General features: G+C 43.8%; 1 protein-coding gene and 1 long non-coding RNA gene across 2 annotated transcripts in view; one reads left to right on the top strand and one right to left on the bottom strand.

Annotated features, from left to right (window-relative positions):
• The window catches only part of LOC146021411 (uncharacterized), a 457123-nt gene that overhangs the window by 106650 nt on the left and 333469 nt on the right, over positions 1 to 17004 (top strand). The gene's annotated exons all lie outside the window — the stretch shown is intronic.
• LOC146020405 (olfactory receptor 2K2-like) lies at positions 2293 to 3057 on the bottom strand. The gene has a single exon (XM_083153506.1). It carries the CDS (start codon positions 3055 to 3057, stop codon positions 2293 to 2295), a length of 765 nt encoding a protein of 254 aa, XP_083009632.1.

The raw sequence follows: 17004 nt of genomic DNA, 5'->3' as shown, positions 1-17004 counted from the left end.
ATAATTGATTATTTGAATGTTAAGGTGAGTCAGTTTGTTGTAGTGAGTGCTGGGCCCCCGTGTTTGTATTATGTATACATATATAGATATATATATCTATCTATAAATAGATAGATATATATCTATATATAGATAGATATATATCTATATATATATATATATATATATATATATACAGATGGAGGGCCTCTCATTTTTGCTGGCAAAACTGGCGGAGAGGCGCCCCATCTGACTTAGACGCGCATGCGTCTCACACGCACGCGCATCTCAGTTTCCGGTCGGCGGTGGGACGGGAACCCTGTCCATCTCCACTTCAGGGTGATGGACAGGGTTAGGGGGGGGGGCGGCAAGGCGGCAGGGACCCCGGGCGAACCTCGGCGAGTCGGCGGGGACCCAAGGGGGAGCTGGCGGGGGATGGCGGCTGGTAAATCTTCCGCCATCCCCTGCACGAGCGGGAGGTGCTTCATCTGTGTATATATATATGTGTATATATATATATATATATATATATATATATAAATGTCAAAGGTCCGGCACTCCCAGTAACCACCATATAGCTTTGTCCGGTGCCCTCACAAGTGAAAAAATATGGATTTCAAACACATGGCAACATATTGAAAAAACATATTGTGGTCCAGGTTAACACTTATCGTAAATGATCACTCCAGCATGGTGAATTTCATGTAACCTGCGACCAATCATGCAGCCTCACGCAGCCCAGTGAGCCCACCGCCGCCTCCCCCCACTGCCACCGACGGTCCCCATCGCTGTCCCGACCCCCACCTAACCCTGCCCATCTCCCTGAAGCAGAGACAGGCAAGGTCCTGCCGCCCAGCCGCTGAGAGACTGGGGCACCCGTGGCAAGCAGGAAAGGGGCTCCATCTGTAGGCATCTTACTGTAACTGTGGACAGTATGGACTGGAGAAAGGGTACAGGCAGATCACTATGGTGATTGGATGCCCCATGCATTTAAGGGTAAAGTTGAGAGTTTTTAAAAGTGTGGGATGTTGCCAATTACATTATTCTTATCATTTATCTAGCACCTTCCAGACTCTAGAATCAGAATCTAGAATTAGATTCTACAATAGCTACTGTATTTTCCTCTAGAATCTAGAGGATAATACAGTAGCTATTGTAGAATCAGCTTTTTATTTTTTTTACTGTGTTCTCTAACTTCTAGAAAATTTCAACTTAGTAAATTTACCCAGTTAGAGTCTTGATATAGACCATCAGGTGTTGTAGTGCTGAGCTTACCCAGATAAGGATGATGGTGTAATTGTGTAACATGCAGCCATGCGCCAAAAATGTCATGCTACAGGGGCATTGGCTTGGGTGTGGTATGGGACTCCGACAGTCGGGATCCCGACAGTCATTATCCCGACGTCGGGATCCCGACTGTCCAGAGTCAGACAGCATGACGAGTGCAAAAAAGCCTCCTATTCTATTCTTCCTCTATGTGGGGTCGTGGACCCCCACGAGGGAAAATAGCGGGTGGCTGTCGGGCACCCGGCTGTCGGCGTTTTGACAGTCGGGATCCCGATGTCAGGTAAATGATTGTCGGGATCCCGACTGTCGGGAACCCGTCCGGCACCCCATTGGCTTAGTGGTGAGAAGGTCATGCCCTCTTTGTTCAGCATCAGAATATGAGAACGTTGGGACGTACTGTATGGTATATGTGTCACTTAAATGGTGAATCATTTAATGGGGGGAGACATATTTCTTGCACCTGGGCCCACCACTCGCTAGTTCCACCACTGCTGGCAATTTTAAGGTTTTTACTAAGTTTTACATTGCTGTACATCATTGCCCATTGCTGGCAGTTGGAGTTTTAGACTGGCAATCATTCTGGGATTCCAACTGCCACAACATCCTGGCAGTTGGAATCCAGAGCTGTTTTCGCTCCGCTTGATAGATACTCAACCAGAAGAATTCAATGTTCCTCCTGAAAAGTGGGCATGTTGGCGAAATAAGATGCAGATTGACGAAAAACAGCCGTGACTTTGACAATCCATGGCTTATTCCGATTAAACAGACACCACTTGCTTTAAAGTCAGATCTGTTTTTCCGGAATCTGCCTTCAATGCTTTGTAAACAGCAGCATTGAATAGGTGGTGGCCGCTATTTCCCCCAGCGGAAATAGCGGCCAAGATTGAATACCCCCTTATACTTTCTGGAAATTTAGCAGGTGGGAGGGCAAAATTGAAGATGATGTGCCATGGTCTGCTGCAAGTACACAATTCTTAACACATTTTCCATTGTGTTATTTAACAATTCTGCATATTTTTCCCTTCACTATTCAATACTTTGCTTTACTCCTATTTTATTTAACAGTGCCCTTTTCACATCTCTATTCCGTAGACTGTAGATCAGAGGGTTTATCATGGGAGTAACCACTGTGTACAGTACAGTAAGAACCTGTTCTAGGACATCTGAGTATTCTGATGGTGGCATCACGTACACAGATGTACCTGATATATAGTACATAATGACAACGGTGAGGTGGGATGAGCAGGTGGAGAAGGCTTTCTTTCTGCCATCCTTAGATTTTATCTGCAAGATGACCCTTATTATTTTTATATAAGATGTTACACTGAACATGACTGGGAAAAATCCATATAGTAATAATTCTACATAGATGACTATATTAAATGCCTCACTACCAGCACAGGAGATGTTAATCAGAGCTTTGGCATCACAGAAGAACTGGTGTATGGTGTGAGAATGACAGAAGGACATGTGTGATGCTGGTACTGTAAGCACAATTGAGTTTAAACATCCTGTTACCCAAGTTCCAGATGCCAATAACAGACAGTGTTTCCTGTTTAAAACATCATGATAATGTAAAGGATCACATATAGCAACATATCGGTCAAAGGCCATAATGAATATTAGAATATCTTCAGTGGATGCAGCCAAAACATAAAAGTACATCTGAGTGAAGCATTGTATGAAGGTTATTGTGGTATCCCCAGATAGTAACATGTACAGCAGGTTAGGGACAGTAGTGGTTGTATAACAGATATCTACTAAGGCCAGGTTACAGAGGAATAGGTACATGGGGGTGTGTAACTGATCACTTACATATATCACAGTGATTATAATAGAATTGGTGAGCAGTCCAAATATATATAGGTATAAAAACACACTGGTAGTTAGTGATGTATAGTCAGATTTTGTGTAAAATGTCATCAAATAAAACTCTGCAATAGATGTCTGGTTCTCCATAATGTATTTAGTTTAGTCTGTGTATAAGCATTATTATTAATAAATAAGATCAATTATCTTGGACTGTTTCTTTAGCTGGTGCTACACTGTTCTTTGTGGGTTTATACAGTAAGTCCTAATATTGTGTTATACAGTAGGTTCCTCGTGGTCAGGTTCTTTTGTCCAGCATTTCCTCCCATATTGTTTTACCTGAAACATAAATGAATAAAGATAGTGGACATGAAATAATAACCAAAATATAATATTGTGCAATGTAACTTACACCTGTATTATGACTGTTCTGCCTCCCCGATATATACAGCCTGACTCATTGGAGGTGATTCGGATTGGTTTGCAAAAGCAATGTGCAGAGAGAGTTAGATTTGGGGGTGTTATATTTTGTATTCTTTATTTTTACAAAAAAATTATTTGTATCCTTACTCAGCAATTTAGATTTTGAATACACCCCACCCAAATGTACTGTAATTCTCTCTGCACATGTCACATATGCCCCACCTGAAGTGCACATGGTTTTGTCCATTAAAGAAGGAGTTTGCTTTAGCAAACCAAACTGAATTAAGCCCATTGTCAAGAAAATGGAAGAAGCAGAACATTGAATGACATTTTTATTTATTTAAAAAAATCAGGGGAATATTTAATAAAGCTTCTTAAAATGAACAGAGGGCATGTTTCCATATCAACCAATCAGATTGTTTCCTTTTCTAAGAATCTGTTTCTGATTGGTTGCCATCAGTGCAACATCACCTCTTTTGATATTTCAAAGCTTTAGGAAATTTTCCCCTCATTCTTATTTTACATGTCAATCTTATTGCAGTTTAGTGCAACAATACATTGCAAGTTGAGATTCGGTTTGCTCGACGATCTGAGATATTATTTAAATTGTGTTACTTTTTCGATCATGGATTCCCAAATCTATTATACATTATGGAATTAAAGCATTCATTTTCAAGACAATGGGTAGATTTATCAAGCCTTAAAACGAGATAAACATGAGGGTGATAAGTGATAAACGTCCAATCAGCTCTTACTGTCATTTGCAATACAACCTTTAACCTGACAGTTAGGAGCTGATTGGCTGGATGTTTATCACTCTTTATCACCGTCACATTTTTCTCTTTTTAAGGCTTAAGCCTTTCAAGTCCAATGTCTAGTCAGGCTCGACAGTTCAAGCCAGGACAGGCCAACCTGTGGCTCTCCAGATGTTGTGAAACTACACATCCCAGCATGCCTTGCCACAGTTTTAACACTCACTTATAGCGAAACTGTGGCAAGGCATGATGGGATTTGTAGTTTGACAACATCTGGAGAGCCACAGGTTGGCCAGGCCTGGTTCAAGCACTAGTAGCAGATCCAACGGTGAGCCTCTTTAAAATAAGAATATTAACATAATTCAACATTTAATGTAGACTGTTTGAATTGCAAAAAAAAAAAAAAAATTGGACTGCAAAATGTTAATACTGTACATCTTCCCCAATGTGAGTACAAGCCAATTATACATTATCTAATGCCATGTTATTGATATTTTTATAACAAATATGTAATTCTAACCAGAGGTGGGGCAGTTCAAATTTCAAAATAGGGAGACACACTTACCATCAGTGAGTACCGGCCCACAATTTATTTATTTATTAACGGTTTCTTATATAGCTCACACATATTCTGCAGCGCTTTACAGAGAGTATTTGAACATTCACATCAGTCCCTGCCTCAGTGGAGCTTACAATCTATATTCCCTCCAACATGTACACGCACACACAGACATTCTAGGGTTAATTTGTTGGGAGCCAATCAACCTAACAGTATATTTTTGGATTGTGGGAGGAAATCGGAGTACCCGGTGGAAACCAACGTATGTACGGGGAGAATATCCAAACTGCACACAGATAGGGCCATGTTGGGAATAATGTTCTGGAGTAAATAGTGCACGTAAGATGTGTACACACATTGCGATTTGTCCAGGTGATTATGAATAGAGAGTGGAAAACTCCCCATAGAATGTTAGCTAGAATGTGTACACTGCGGGTGATAGTTATGTACGGCCCCGTGGCATGGCTATCACCCTGTCAAATAGACTGTGCATGCACTGCAATTTTGACTTAGCCGACACGCAAAGTGTATTTGGCTTACACGCCTGGGATATCAGACAGCTAAGTACATTATGATTATGACTAAGCTCAAATCGCCAAAGTCAAAATCACCCAGCCTGAGCCCGTGTGTAGAACACTTTAGAATCTAAGGGTGACATTCTATGGAATGAGATAAATGCGCATTTTTTTATCTCGCACCACATCGCCGCTCTTCGCACATTTTTAATTCGCATTTTTTGGTAATAATTCGCATATTTAATGGGTTGCGATTTGGAGGCTGAAAAGTGTGATGTAGTGCGATTTGCGGCGAAGTGGTGCGATTTTATGACACAAAAAAGTGTGATTTCTTCCGCCGGTCATGTGTGAGCTTTGGACCAACCGGAGTGCGATTTACAAGACTGTCTCCGCATGAATAATAACCCCCTAACCTATTGGCCCACCTCTGTCCCCTCCATTATGCATCACACCCCCTATATAAAGGGGCACTGGCGCCATTTCACTCTTTGATAGGAAGTAAGGAGCATGGAGAGGAGTAGTGGCAGTGTGAGCAGAGGAAGAGGTTTTGGTGGCAGAGTGAGGAGTGGCAGAGTGAGGAGTGGCAGAGGGAGCAGTGGCAGAGGGAGCAGTGGCAGAGGGAGCAGTGGCAGCAGCCAGCCAAGTGGGAGAGGCAGCAGACTGCTGAGGTCTTCCTCCATTACAAGGAGTGGCAGCAGTGTGGCAGGCAGCATGGCCACAGCAAGGCCAGCCCTAGAACAGGCCTTAGCGAACCAGCCCTAGACCAGGCCCTGGCGAACTAGCCCCAGCAGGAGGAGGTGGAGGATCCGCTGGCATCCCCATCCTATACCCAGGACCTATTCCATAACCCAGAGCAGCTGCAGGAGGGCCACATGTCAGAGGTGGAGGAAGATGGAGGTGAGGAGGAGGAAAACACTGGCATTTAGGAGGAGGAGTACATGGCTGGAGTATAAAATAAGGAGGAGGAGGAGGAGGAGGTAGAAGCTGGCCGCACAAAAAGTGGCCGAAAGGTCAGATTCTCATACAAGGAAAATGCTGCGCTTGTCCGGGCTATCATACCCATGTTTGACCGGTTACTGGGGAAAAGTCACCACAAGACTACTGCACAGCGGAAAAGGACAATGTGTAAGGACATCACCCAGGCGGTGAACGCTGTAAGTCAGCACAAGCGCCTGGTCAGAAATGTCAAGAAGAGGTTCAACGATATCAAGAGACAGCTCAAAAGTAAAATGGCCATGGAGTTGGAGGAGGCCACCAGGACTGGCGGAGGAAGCCCCACCACTGTCTGCTACACGTCCTATGAGGTCAAGCTCAAAAGAACCATACCCCCTGAGGTCCTGCCTGGCATGCACGTCGCGGATACCGATAGGCCGCCGATGCCATCCAGAACTGGTAAGTGTGACCACATGCAATCTTAAACATACATGGCAATGTTTTCAAACTGTAGTGTTCACTTGTATTGTTATGCTAAGTAAAGTGCTGCTGTGGAACTACATAGCCCAGCAAGGTCAGGTACAAAAAATTGCCTGCTCCTACTTTCAAATTGGTCATAATGCTGGGCCTTGTAGTTCCACAACACCAGGTGAGCCATGTTTTAGAGCAAAATTAATTCATACATGTTACAAATGTACTTACAAGGTTGATTACAGCAAGGGATAGGTCAGCACCACCAGCTGCATCAGTTGGGCTCTGTGTATTAGGCTAAATGTAAGTGGAAACAGATGGTATTGCTAAATAATTTGTTTAGTAAACTTACAGCAAAGGTACATGTTGGAATACAGGGCACATGTGCTTACCAGAAAAGTAACGCCTGATGATTTGTGTAAGCACCAGATTCCCCCTCTGCGTACCCCTCACTACCCGAGGTGTGGTAGGTTGGGCTTCCTGCACGACTACTGCATGTTCCTCCTCCACATAGGCAGGTTGGGACAGGACTATGTTGTGTATCATGCAGCAAGCCTGGACGATCATCACTACTTTTGCTGGGTGGTAAAGCAGCGTAACCGATGACTGGTCCAAACACCGGAATCTACTTTTCAATACGCCAAATGTACGCTCCAACACATTGCAGGTTGCAATATGGGATTCATTATACCGGTGCTGTGCAGGGCCCTCTGAGGAGCGCAAAGGTGTCATGAGCCAGGAAACACACCCATATCTTGAGTCACCTAAAACACAGATAGGAAGTTATTGCCTTATATGGTAAGGAATGTGCATTGTGCAAACAGGAGACACTGGGATAAGAGCAATATGCTTGTGAAACTGGAAACACACACATTTGAGCAGGTACAAATAAGGACAGAGAGGGTAATATGTAAAAATGTACTTACCAAGTAGCCAGCCCTCTGGCATTTGTTGAATCGGTTGCAGAGGGCTGAGTGCCTCAGAATATAGGCGTCATGGCAGTTCCCAGGGAAGCCTGCTACAACACTTAGGATTTTGGGATGAGCCACCTGAACGTTCAAAGAGTGCCGCCCACGCCGATTGACATAGACGTATCCCCGCACGTGCGGTGCCCTAATCCCAATGTTTGTGCAGTCTATAACTCCCAGCACATGAGGGGATACTGAGAGTCTATAGAAAGCCACCTTGTGGTCCTGCCACTCCAACTCAGAACATGGGAATCTGATGTATGTCCACCACAACTTCTTTAAAGCAAGTAACACTTGAGTAAAATGCTTAGAGAAAGTGGCCTGTGATACCCCCAAGGACCATGAGGTCACAGACTGAGTGGAGCCTGTGGCCAAATAGTAGAGAGTACACATTAATTTCTGCAGCCCAGACACTGCATAGTTGCCTCCCCCGAAAGGGTCCAAATCATCTCTCACCTGCTCATATAAGTCCAACAGGTTATTGAGGTTCAGCCTAAACATCCCCACAACCTGTTGATCCGAGAGGGAGTCCAGGTACAGCCGAGCACGATACATACGTGGGGTGCGCAGTAGTCGGGGGGCTACCTGGATCTGGTGTGCAGCTTGCTCCCTCCTGCACAGCTCCTCCAAATGGGCCACATCACAAATCAGCAACTCCAAACCACTCTGAAAAATCTCTATGTCTCAAACCCTCACAGGTGTCCTTAATGATGTTGGGGTATATGTAGGGGTGTTTTTGAGTGAAATTGAGTGCACCTGTGTTGAAATTAACCATTTGTGCACTTGACCAAAGTGAGTTCTGGGCCAAATCGCCCAACAGAACCTGGTCTGAAAAAAGTGCGATTATTAGACACCTTAAAAGTGCGATTTGCGAAAACTCATCCCATTAAATAAGCGATTTCTATACTTATCTGTACGAAAACATCTGGATGCGATAAAAATGTGATTTTTTTCACACACTTTTGGTCCGCATGAGTTATCACACATAATATGCGATATCCGTCCCTTAGCTCATCCTATTAAATATGCGATTTCAAGGAAATATTCGCCAAAAAACACAAATCTCATCCCATAGAATGTCACCCCAAGTGTTCTTTCCTCACAATCACAGTACTATCTTACATTATGATCGTTTGGAGCTCCCTAAATAATTGCAAGACTTCTCTGGATACCCATATGGATGGATCACTGTGGACTCCTGGGCAGAAGAGAAGCTGCTTAGTTGACCGTTGCAGCTTTTTGGTTCTAGCAGCTCCTGCCACAACATTCAAATTCATGGGGTATATTTAGTAAGCAGCAGAAATGTAAAAGGGCAGTGCTTGGAATAGTAAATACCTCTAAGTCTCTAATTTGAATGAATAGCTGTTTTCAGTTTCCATACACTTCCATATATCCCATCCTAACAACATGACATCAGTTACAGGGACATTGTACAGTTGTAACTTAGTAGCAGGATCACAACTCACCTTAAGCTTAGTATAACATAAAACATGGGACAGGATGGGATCCTATTTATGGCTTTTGAATACCTCCATGGTGTGTTATTTTTCGAATCTATTACTACAGGGAGTACGGAAAAAAATTATGCTATTATGTCATCTGTGTATTCCCACCTCTGGGTTTTCATAATAATGTTCTGAGAATGACTGCAACAAAACTTTTAAATTTATTTTTCTATTCACTATTCATTTTCAGTATTTAGGAAAAGTACTGTAACACTGTCGTTTTTGAGTCATTTCGGATTTTCAGTAAATATTGCTAACTATTTTCATCATTATAAAAGACAGATATTATTCCTAATGAGAGTACAGTATAATGTTTTAAAGAATGCATTTTGAACCTAAAAAATATGCTGAATTAGGAATTTTGATATTACATATATCTTTAAAAAGAAAAAAAAAAAACTTCCTTGTGTTAAGTTTTTAACAAACAGTGATTCAATGTACAAATATCCCATTTTTTTACAATATAATGGCCTTTCATAGCAATACTGTATATATATATATATATATATATATATATATATATATATATATATACAGAGGCGTAACTATAGCACCGCAGCCCCCGCGGCCACGTGGGGGGGCGCTGTGCATGTGTGGGCGCCATGGGGCTGTGGTGCTATAGTTAGCCCCCTCCCGTCCGCCCATCTGCCGCCCGCCAAACCGCCGCCCGCAGCCTTACTTGACTTCACTGGTCCCATCCCGGCTCCTTTGCTGTCTTCATTCTTCTGCTAGTGAGACAGACCACAATAAAATGTCCACCCCATATAGCACACAGTTCTCTGAAACTGTCTGCTGTATGGGGGCGGACATTTTGTGTTGGTCCGTCTCACTAGCAGAAGAATGAAGCCAGCAAGGGATCCGGGACGGGGCCAGCAAGACAGGTAAGGCCGCGGGCGGGGGTTACGGCGGGGGCGCCCCCCATTAACGGCGGGGGGCGCCCAATTCATAGTTACGCCAATATATATATATATATATATATATATATATATATATATACAGTATAATCACAAAAAAAATGAAACACAAACAAAATTAGACATGCTCATTTGTAAACTGAGGAAAATGATGCACCATCACATACAATATTTGTGAGTGTCAAAAGGAGGTAACCCTTTAGGCTTAGCAGATAATTTGATGGTGAAATTAGAGTCAGGTATTTTCAGTCTATGAGATGACAATCAGGTATGAGCTGGTAACCTGTCTTTTTTAGTACAGTACGGGGAACTATGTGAAATGCATCATGCTGTAAAATAAAATAGATTTCTAAAGACCTCAGAAGAAAAGTTGTTGGCGCTCCTCAGGCAAGAAAAGGTTACAAAACCATCTCTAAAGAGTTTGGACTCCATCAATCAACATTCATACTGAAAGATTGTGAACAAATGTGTCACGACCACCATGGCTGCTACCCTGATTCCCTATGCTGTGCCTAGTTCTGGGTCCTGCAGTAGCGTGTCTCATACCTTAGCGCTCACCTCCGCTCCGGTGCCTTGTGCTGGTGGGGTGCAGATGACTGCACTGTCACCGCATGGTGACAGTGGTACGCTGTGCTCCAGTGCCGTGCGGGACATGGGTGGTGTGTGTGAGATGCCATGTGTGTCTGTTCCTGGTTAGGCCCTGGCTGGAAACGCTGGCAGACTGCGCAGCTGCGCACACTCAATGCCGGCTGGATACTGTCGCCTCCGCTGGCGGTCGCCATCTTTTTTGTTTCTCCATCCAGTCCTGTGCGGCTCCTCCCTCGCCTGTCAAGTGGCTGTCCAATAGCCGCACAGCTCACCTCTTAAGTACTGACTGGCCGGACAGACCGGCAGTCAGTACAATGATGTCCATGCCTTAAACATCATCTGCTCACTCCTGGCTGTCTGTGGTAATAACAGTTCTTTTGCCTCTCGTGAAAGTCTTCTCTTCTGCCGATTGTCTACTGCCTACCTGAACACCAAGGAACCTTCTGCCGCCAATACGGACTGGACAAGGTTAGCCCCCCAAAGGGGTATTAACTTCATCCTAATTCCTGATGGTTAATCTCCACGGTTACTTCTGGTTAAGCAGCCACGATCACACTCAGCAAGGACTCCCAGACTTTATCACCAATCATCCCATCCTTATCCAATCATCCAATCATTCAATCTTTCATCCAATCATCCAATCTTTCATCCAATCATCCAATCCTTCATCCAATCATCCAATCTTTCATCCAATCCTTCATCCAACCATCCAATCCTTTATCCAATCATTCAACCTATTCTTCAATCATCCAATTCTTCATCTAATCCTTCAACCTGGAAACCAATCATCCAATTCTTCAACCAATCCTGCAATACTTCTTTCAGTTGTCAAGCATCCTTCATCTTCTTCAATAGAGACTTAGGGCGGGATGTATCAACATACATCTCCGCCCTTCGCACGGCAGCCGCCGCGATGCTACCGCATATGTACTAACATATGCGGCCAGCATCGGGCTGCGGTAACGGAGACCCCCGCGATACCTGTGATGTTGGCTGCGGGGGTCTCCGTCACCTCCCGGCGGCTGCCAGCGTCCTCCTGTGTCTCCTCCTCCCCCCTGAAGCCGGATGTCCTGCCGGCTGTGACACCAGGGGGAGGAGATGATCACAGGAGGACGGGAGGGGGTGGGCGCGCGGACGGCGCACGTCGGGCGGCGAAAGAAGCCCATAGGCTTCTATAGGGTATCGCCACCCTCTGGGTGGCGATACCCTGGCCTGCGAAAACGGGGCGAACCGGTGATAGTACATAGGAAAATGCGGTAAAACGGGTGTTTTACCGCATTTTCCCGTTAGTACATCCCGCCCTTATATTATTGACTTTTATCATTTCACAAACGTTCAGTATAATTTTGTGCCATCATTTACAACCTGTATTACAGTACCTTAATAAATAAACAAACACATACCCAGATGGGTAAATCAGGCGCAACTTACTAAATATCTGTAATTAAAAAGAAAGAATATCTCAAATCCACAGCTCAAAATAAAAATAACTAATAAGTCTTTATGGCAATACAAAATACAAAAGAATAGAAGAGAGTGCACTGTGTTGATCTTTGTTATTATTTTACTCAGTAATTATTTAATTCAGTAAATACACAATAAAATCAAAACTATAAAATACATACATTTATACAATAAAATATTAAATATCCAACTGTAACCACTTTGAGCCCGTATTAATATTGTAGTAGCCAACAATAAATAATGGAAAGTTCCCGGTTGGTTGGTAACAATGCAAAAGTTCCCTTTTGATTTATAGCAACTGTAATAACTGTTTATTGCTTAGAATCAATGTTCCCTTTGGAGAAATAGAAGCATATTACCGGCTGGTATAGATGAATGGATGCGGCAGAGGTCTGGTTTCCAGGTGTCCGCTACCACCGGTGTTGCTCCGATGGTATGGGAGCCGGTAACGGGAGCAGACACAGTGGATTCGGGTGGTGGCCGCATAGCTCCAATGTTAGGGAAGCCAGTGCTGGGAGCTGACACGGCTGCAGAATGGTTACTCACACCCGGGTGTCCAAGATGGAAGGACACCTCTTATCACACCTTTTGCCGCTATCTCAAGGATCATATGGTAGGTTGAATTGGGTCAGTCCGGCAGTAATTAGAACTTGGCAATCAGATGGTGGCAGTATGGGCTATCCAAATTGCAGTGGGTGTCGGAAGAAGATAAAATCTTGATGTGTTTGTCCGTCTATTGTGACTCTGACGGTTTCTTTAGCACCTTGCTAGGGCCTGGCAGATCCCAAGTGGCCCCATAAAGATATCCTGGACAACCAAAATATTCCATGAGGAGCATTGTGGGACTACAATGAGAAATCAGGACATCAAATGGACCTGCCCGCACTCCCAAAGTCCCTTTGATGTTCTTTGATGGTTTTAAAAATGTTTGTAACGTAAAGTAGGCAGTCAGTTTACTTTGTGTTTGACACAGGTTTCAAGCCTACTTCCAAAATACTTAGAGCTTGAATCAGACTTGTACGCAGATGAAAATGAAGATGTTCACGGATTGGAGCATTTGTCAGTAGACTGTGCATGTGCCATATTCAATGCCACCTGCAATCAGAAACAAAAATGTAGTGCTATGGATTGTGGAAGGGTCCAAAAACCTGTATCTTACCTAGTGGCCCATGAGGTCTAAATCCACCTATGCACGTTGCTACATTGTCATGCTATGCTGCAACTTACAACAACAATGTATAAGGACACATTACATATTTGCTTTATGTTATCTAGAGGCTGCCAGTATAAGTGCCTAAAAAAGATGTGGAGCTTCTTAATAAGACCTTAAAGAAGTTTATTTAGTCATAAAAAATGCCAGAGGGTATCACTGTTCTCTTGCAACTGCCATCCCTTCTTTGAAATGTTAATTTTTTTTGCCTCCAACACTTCGCTCTTGCTGCTAATTCTATAATAGCTAAAGATCAGATTAGAAGCCTTTGGGCCTAATTCATGTATGCAATTTCAGATGCAATTTTCTCTGCTATGGAACTAATAATGATAGCAAGTGAAGATGCTACAGAGGAATGAATAGACGCCAACTGGACCGACCACAAACTCACTATGGTCGGTGGAAGGGTATTAAAAAAGTAAGCTACAGCAGCACGGGAGATGGTTGGACTGAACATTTAGAGGGGGACCTTAGACTGCACACCCTAACTTCAAACATAATATAAGGTTCTATCATGCTGATGTCATACACACTCTATAGTACTAAACACTGCTAATAAATTATATAATTGGTAATAATTATTTACACTCTGAAATCTTGCATAAAGCAAAATTGAGGTGCTAAGCATATTTTTTACCTCATCTCGTGGGTTACTAAGACAAAGGTTCAAGTAGAGGGCACAGGTCCCCCCAAGTCACCACATACCTGTCACCCCAAGGACATTATACTAGTGAGATATTAATATGTGATAAATTAGTAAGCAACAGAAACAATGGGGGAAATTTAATAGGATGGGAGATTTAGAAAGTGAGAGTTTTTGTAAGAAATCTCCAGATTTTTTTAAGCGTCAATCATTAACACTTCAAAAACAAACTGGTTTGGCAGTATAAATGATTGCCACTTTAAAAAAAAAATGAAGATTTCTTGCCATGTCTTTCACTTTCTGATTTAATTCCCCCCTATGTCTCCCTATGTTTTAAGTGTGTTATATTAGTTAGAGGTAATAATTACAATATTAGAAGTGTTATATTGTTAGGAACCTGCAAGTGGATACGGTAGGAACTCAAGTAGCAGTCGGTCTATTAGATGCTGGTGCTGAATTGACTCTTGTGCATTTAGCACTAGAGAGTCCCGAGAACTTTATTCCTGAGACTGTGGCTGAGAGATGTGTGGGTGGGGTACACCCTGAGGTGCGCAGGGCTCAGGGATATCTGGACTGGGGAGGTGGAAGAAGCCCCAGGGATGTCAGAATCATGGACAATGTACCTGAGTTGGGGAGGAGGCATGCTGCATATCAAATTGATAATTATGTCATTAATACTGCAATGCTATTCCCTAATCCTGTTTTTCCCCAGGTGATCCCAGCTGAGCAACTCAGCAGCAGTACAAATGTATGTGATTTGAGAATTGAATGTGATGTTGGTAATAATACCGTGGTATTAGCTAAGGATGATTCCAGTGGCGTAACTTCAAATACTGCACCCCCCCCCCCCCGCCAAAGGTTTCTGGTGCCCCCGCCACCCACCACATATATACTTACATACTCTGGAGTCCGGCTGTCAGCAATGCGGGTTGGAGCTGGGATGCCTGTCAGTGCTGCGGTGGTCCCGGCTCCCGTCCTGGCTTCATTCTGATAATATGAAGAACGGACCATCACAAAATGTCTGCTCCCATACAGCAGACAGTTAAATTTTATGATGGGCCGTTCTTCATATCATCAGAATGAAGCCGGGACAGGAGCCAGGACCACCGCAGCGCTGACAGGCATCCCGGCTCCTGCCCGCACCGCTATTACAATAGCACCGCAGCCACCCGGCGCCTGCACTTACACTGCGCCTCCTCGCGACCATGGGGGCTGTGGTGCTATTGTTACGCCACTGGATGATTCTGTTCCTCAGGTGATCTGCATAACAGTAATACAAATGTATGAGTGTTACATACCTGTGTTTCCTGGAACCTAACACTTTGAAATTCCACAGGGCAGAAGTGGGTCATACTGCATGAACCATGGTCAAAGTGTATGCTGTATCCTTGTCATAGAATGTTTTAAATGTGCCATTTACATGGGCTATATGGAATGCTGAGGCAACCCTTGTCTTAAAAGCCCAGAACAGCTGTGAGGTAGCCTCTGCCTGGGTGGAAGGGGACTCACTAGCACAAGATTCCCCTTCCCCCACCTCCCCTCCTGTAAAAGTGAATATCTCAGACAGAATTTTTGTAGAAAATGGGCTTTCATATCGTGAGCCAAATGCCTCAGATGTCCCTGAGGATGCAGAACCTAGCAGACAGCTGATCCAGCTGGTGTTCCCTCAGGGAAAATCTATAGGTGAGAAGGTTAATAGCACTGTGCCTGATGTGATCAATGAACTGTTGTCCACAACCTCAGATCAAGGTATAGACATTGAAAAGGAATTATTGTGTACCAATGGGGGAAAAGTTGTAACTGGCATAAGGACCCAGTGGGTCCTGTAGGCATAGCAGACATGCCAGTTAGGCTGGAGGAAAAGTCAGGATTGGCAGCTGCTGTGTGTAATGTTGGCCACACATCAGACCAACTTTCCTCCAACCATCCAACTAGTTGCTTGGATGGAATAAAAATATGGTACTGGATGGGAGCAAATGTAATATTTACTTCAGAAATTTGCTCCCAAAATCTAGAAAAGGACAAAAACTGTCGCTCAAGAACGGTAGTGTAGTTGAACTTGTTTGATATAAAATTTTGACTGAATGTTTTTGTCCATTTGCCTGGGTTTGTGAGCACCTTTCTGATTGTCCTTTGCTCCCATCCAGTACCATACTTTTTATTCCATCCAAGCAACTAGTTAGATGGTTGGAGGCAAGTTGGTCTGATGTGTGGCCAGCATAAGACGGAGGGTGGGCAGGACCCAGGGGATGACAAGCCATTTACTTAGGAAGTAACAGCAACAGGTTCCCCACCCAGAGTGGAATGGTTAAACTGAGCTCCTTTAACCTCTGAAGGACTGGGCTGTGATGTATGTATGGTGTAATGGTTAGCATTACTGCCTCACAGTGCTGAGGTCATGGGTTCGATTCCCACCATGTGTTATATATACGGGGCAGTACAGATGGTGTAATGGTTAGCATTACTGCCTCACAGCACTCAGGTCATGGGTTCTATCCCCAACATGTGTTATATATATACGGGGCAGTACGGATGGTGTAATGGTTAGCATTACTGCCTCACAGCGCTGAAGTCATGGGTTCAATTCCCACCATGTGTTATATATACGGGGCAGTACGGATGGTGTAATGGTTAGCATTACTGCCTCACAGCACTGAGGTCATGGGTTCGATTCCCACCATGGCTCTAACTGTACAGAGTTTGTATATCCTCCCCGTACTTGCGTGGGTTTCCTCCGGGTACTCCGGTTTCCTCCCACAATCTCAAAATATACTGGTAGGCTAATTGGCTCCCAACAAAATTAACCCTAGAATGACTGTGTGTGCGTGTACATGTTGTAGGGAATATACTGAACATTGTAAGCTCCACTGGGACTGATGTGAATGTTCAAATATTCTCTGTACAGCGCTGCGGAATATGTGTGCGCTATAAGAAACTGTTAATAAATAAATATGTAGATGCTAAAAATGGCTAGATTGAGC

The sequence above is a fragment of the Crinia signifera genome, chromosome 7, assembly GCF_055691185.1.
Source record: "Crinia signifera chromosome 7, ASM5569118v1, whole genome shotgun sequence".
In the NCBI taxonomy this organism is placed as follows: Eukaryota; Metazoa; Chordata; class Amphibia; order Anura; family Myobatrachidae; genus Crinia; species Crinia signifera.
The sequence above is the reverse complement of the archived record's forward strand: the minus strand, read 5'-3'. Positions and strand labels throughout refer to the sequence as shown.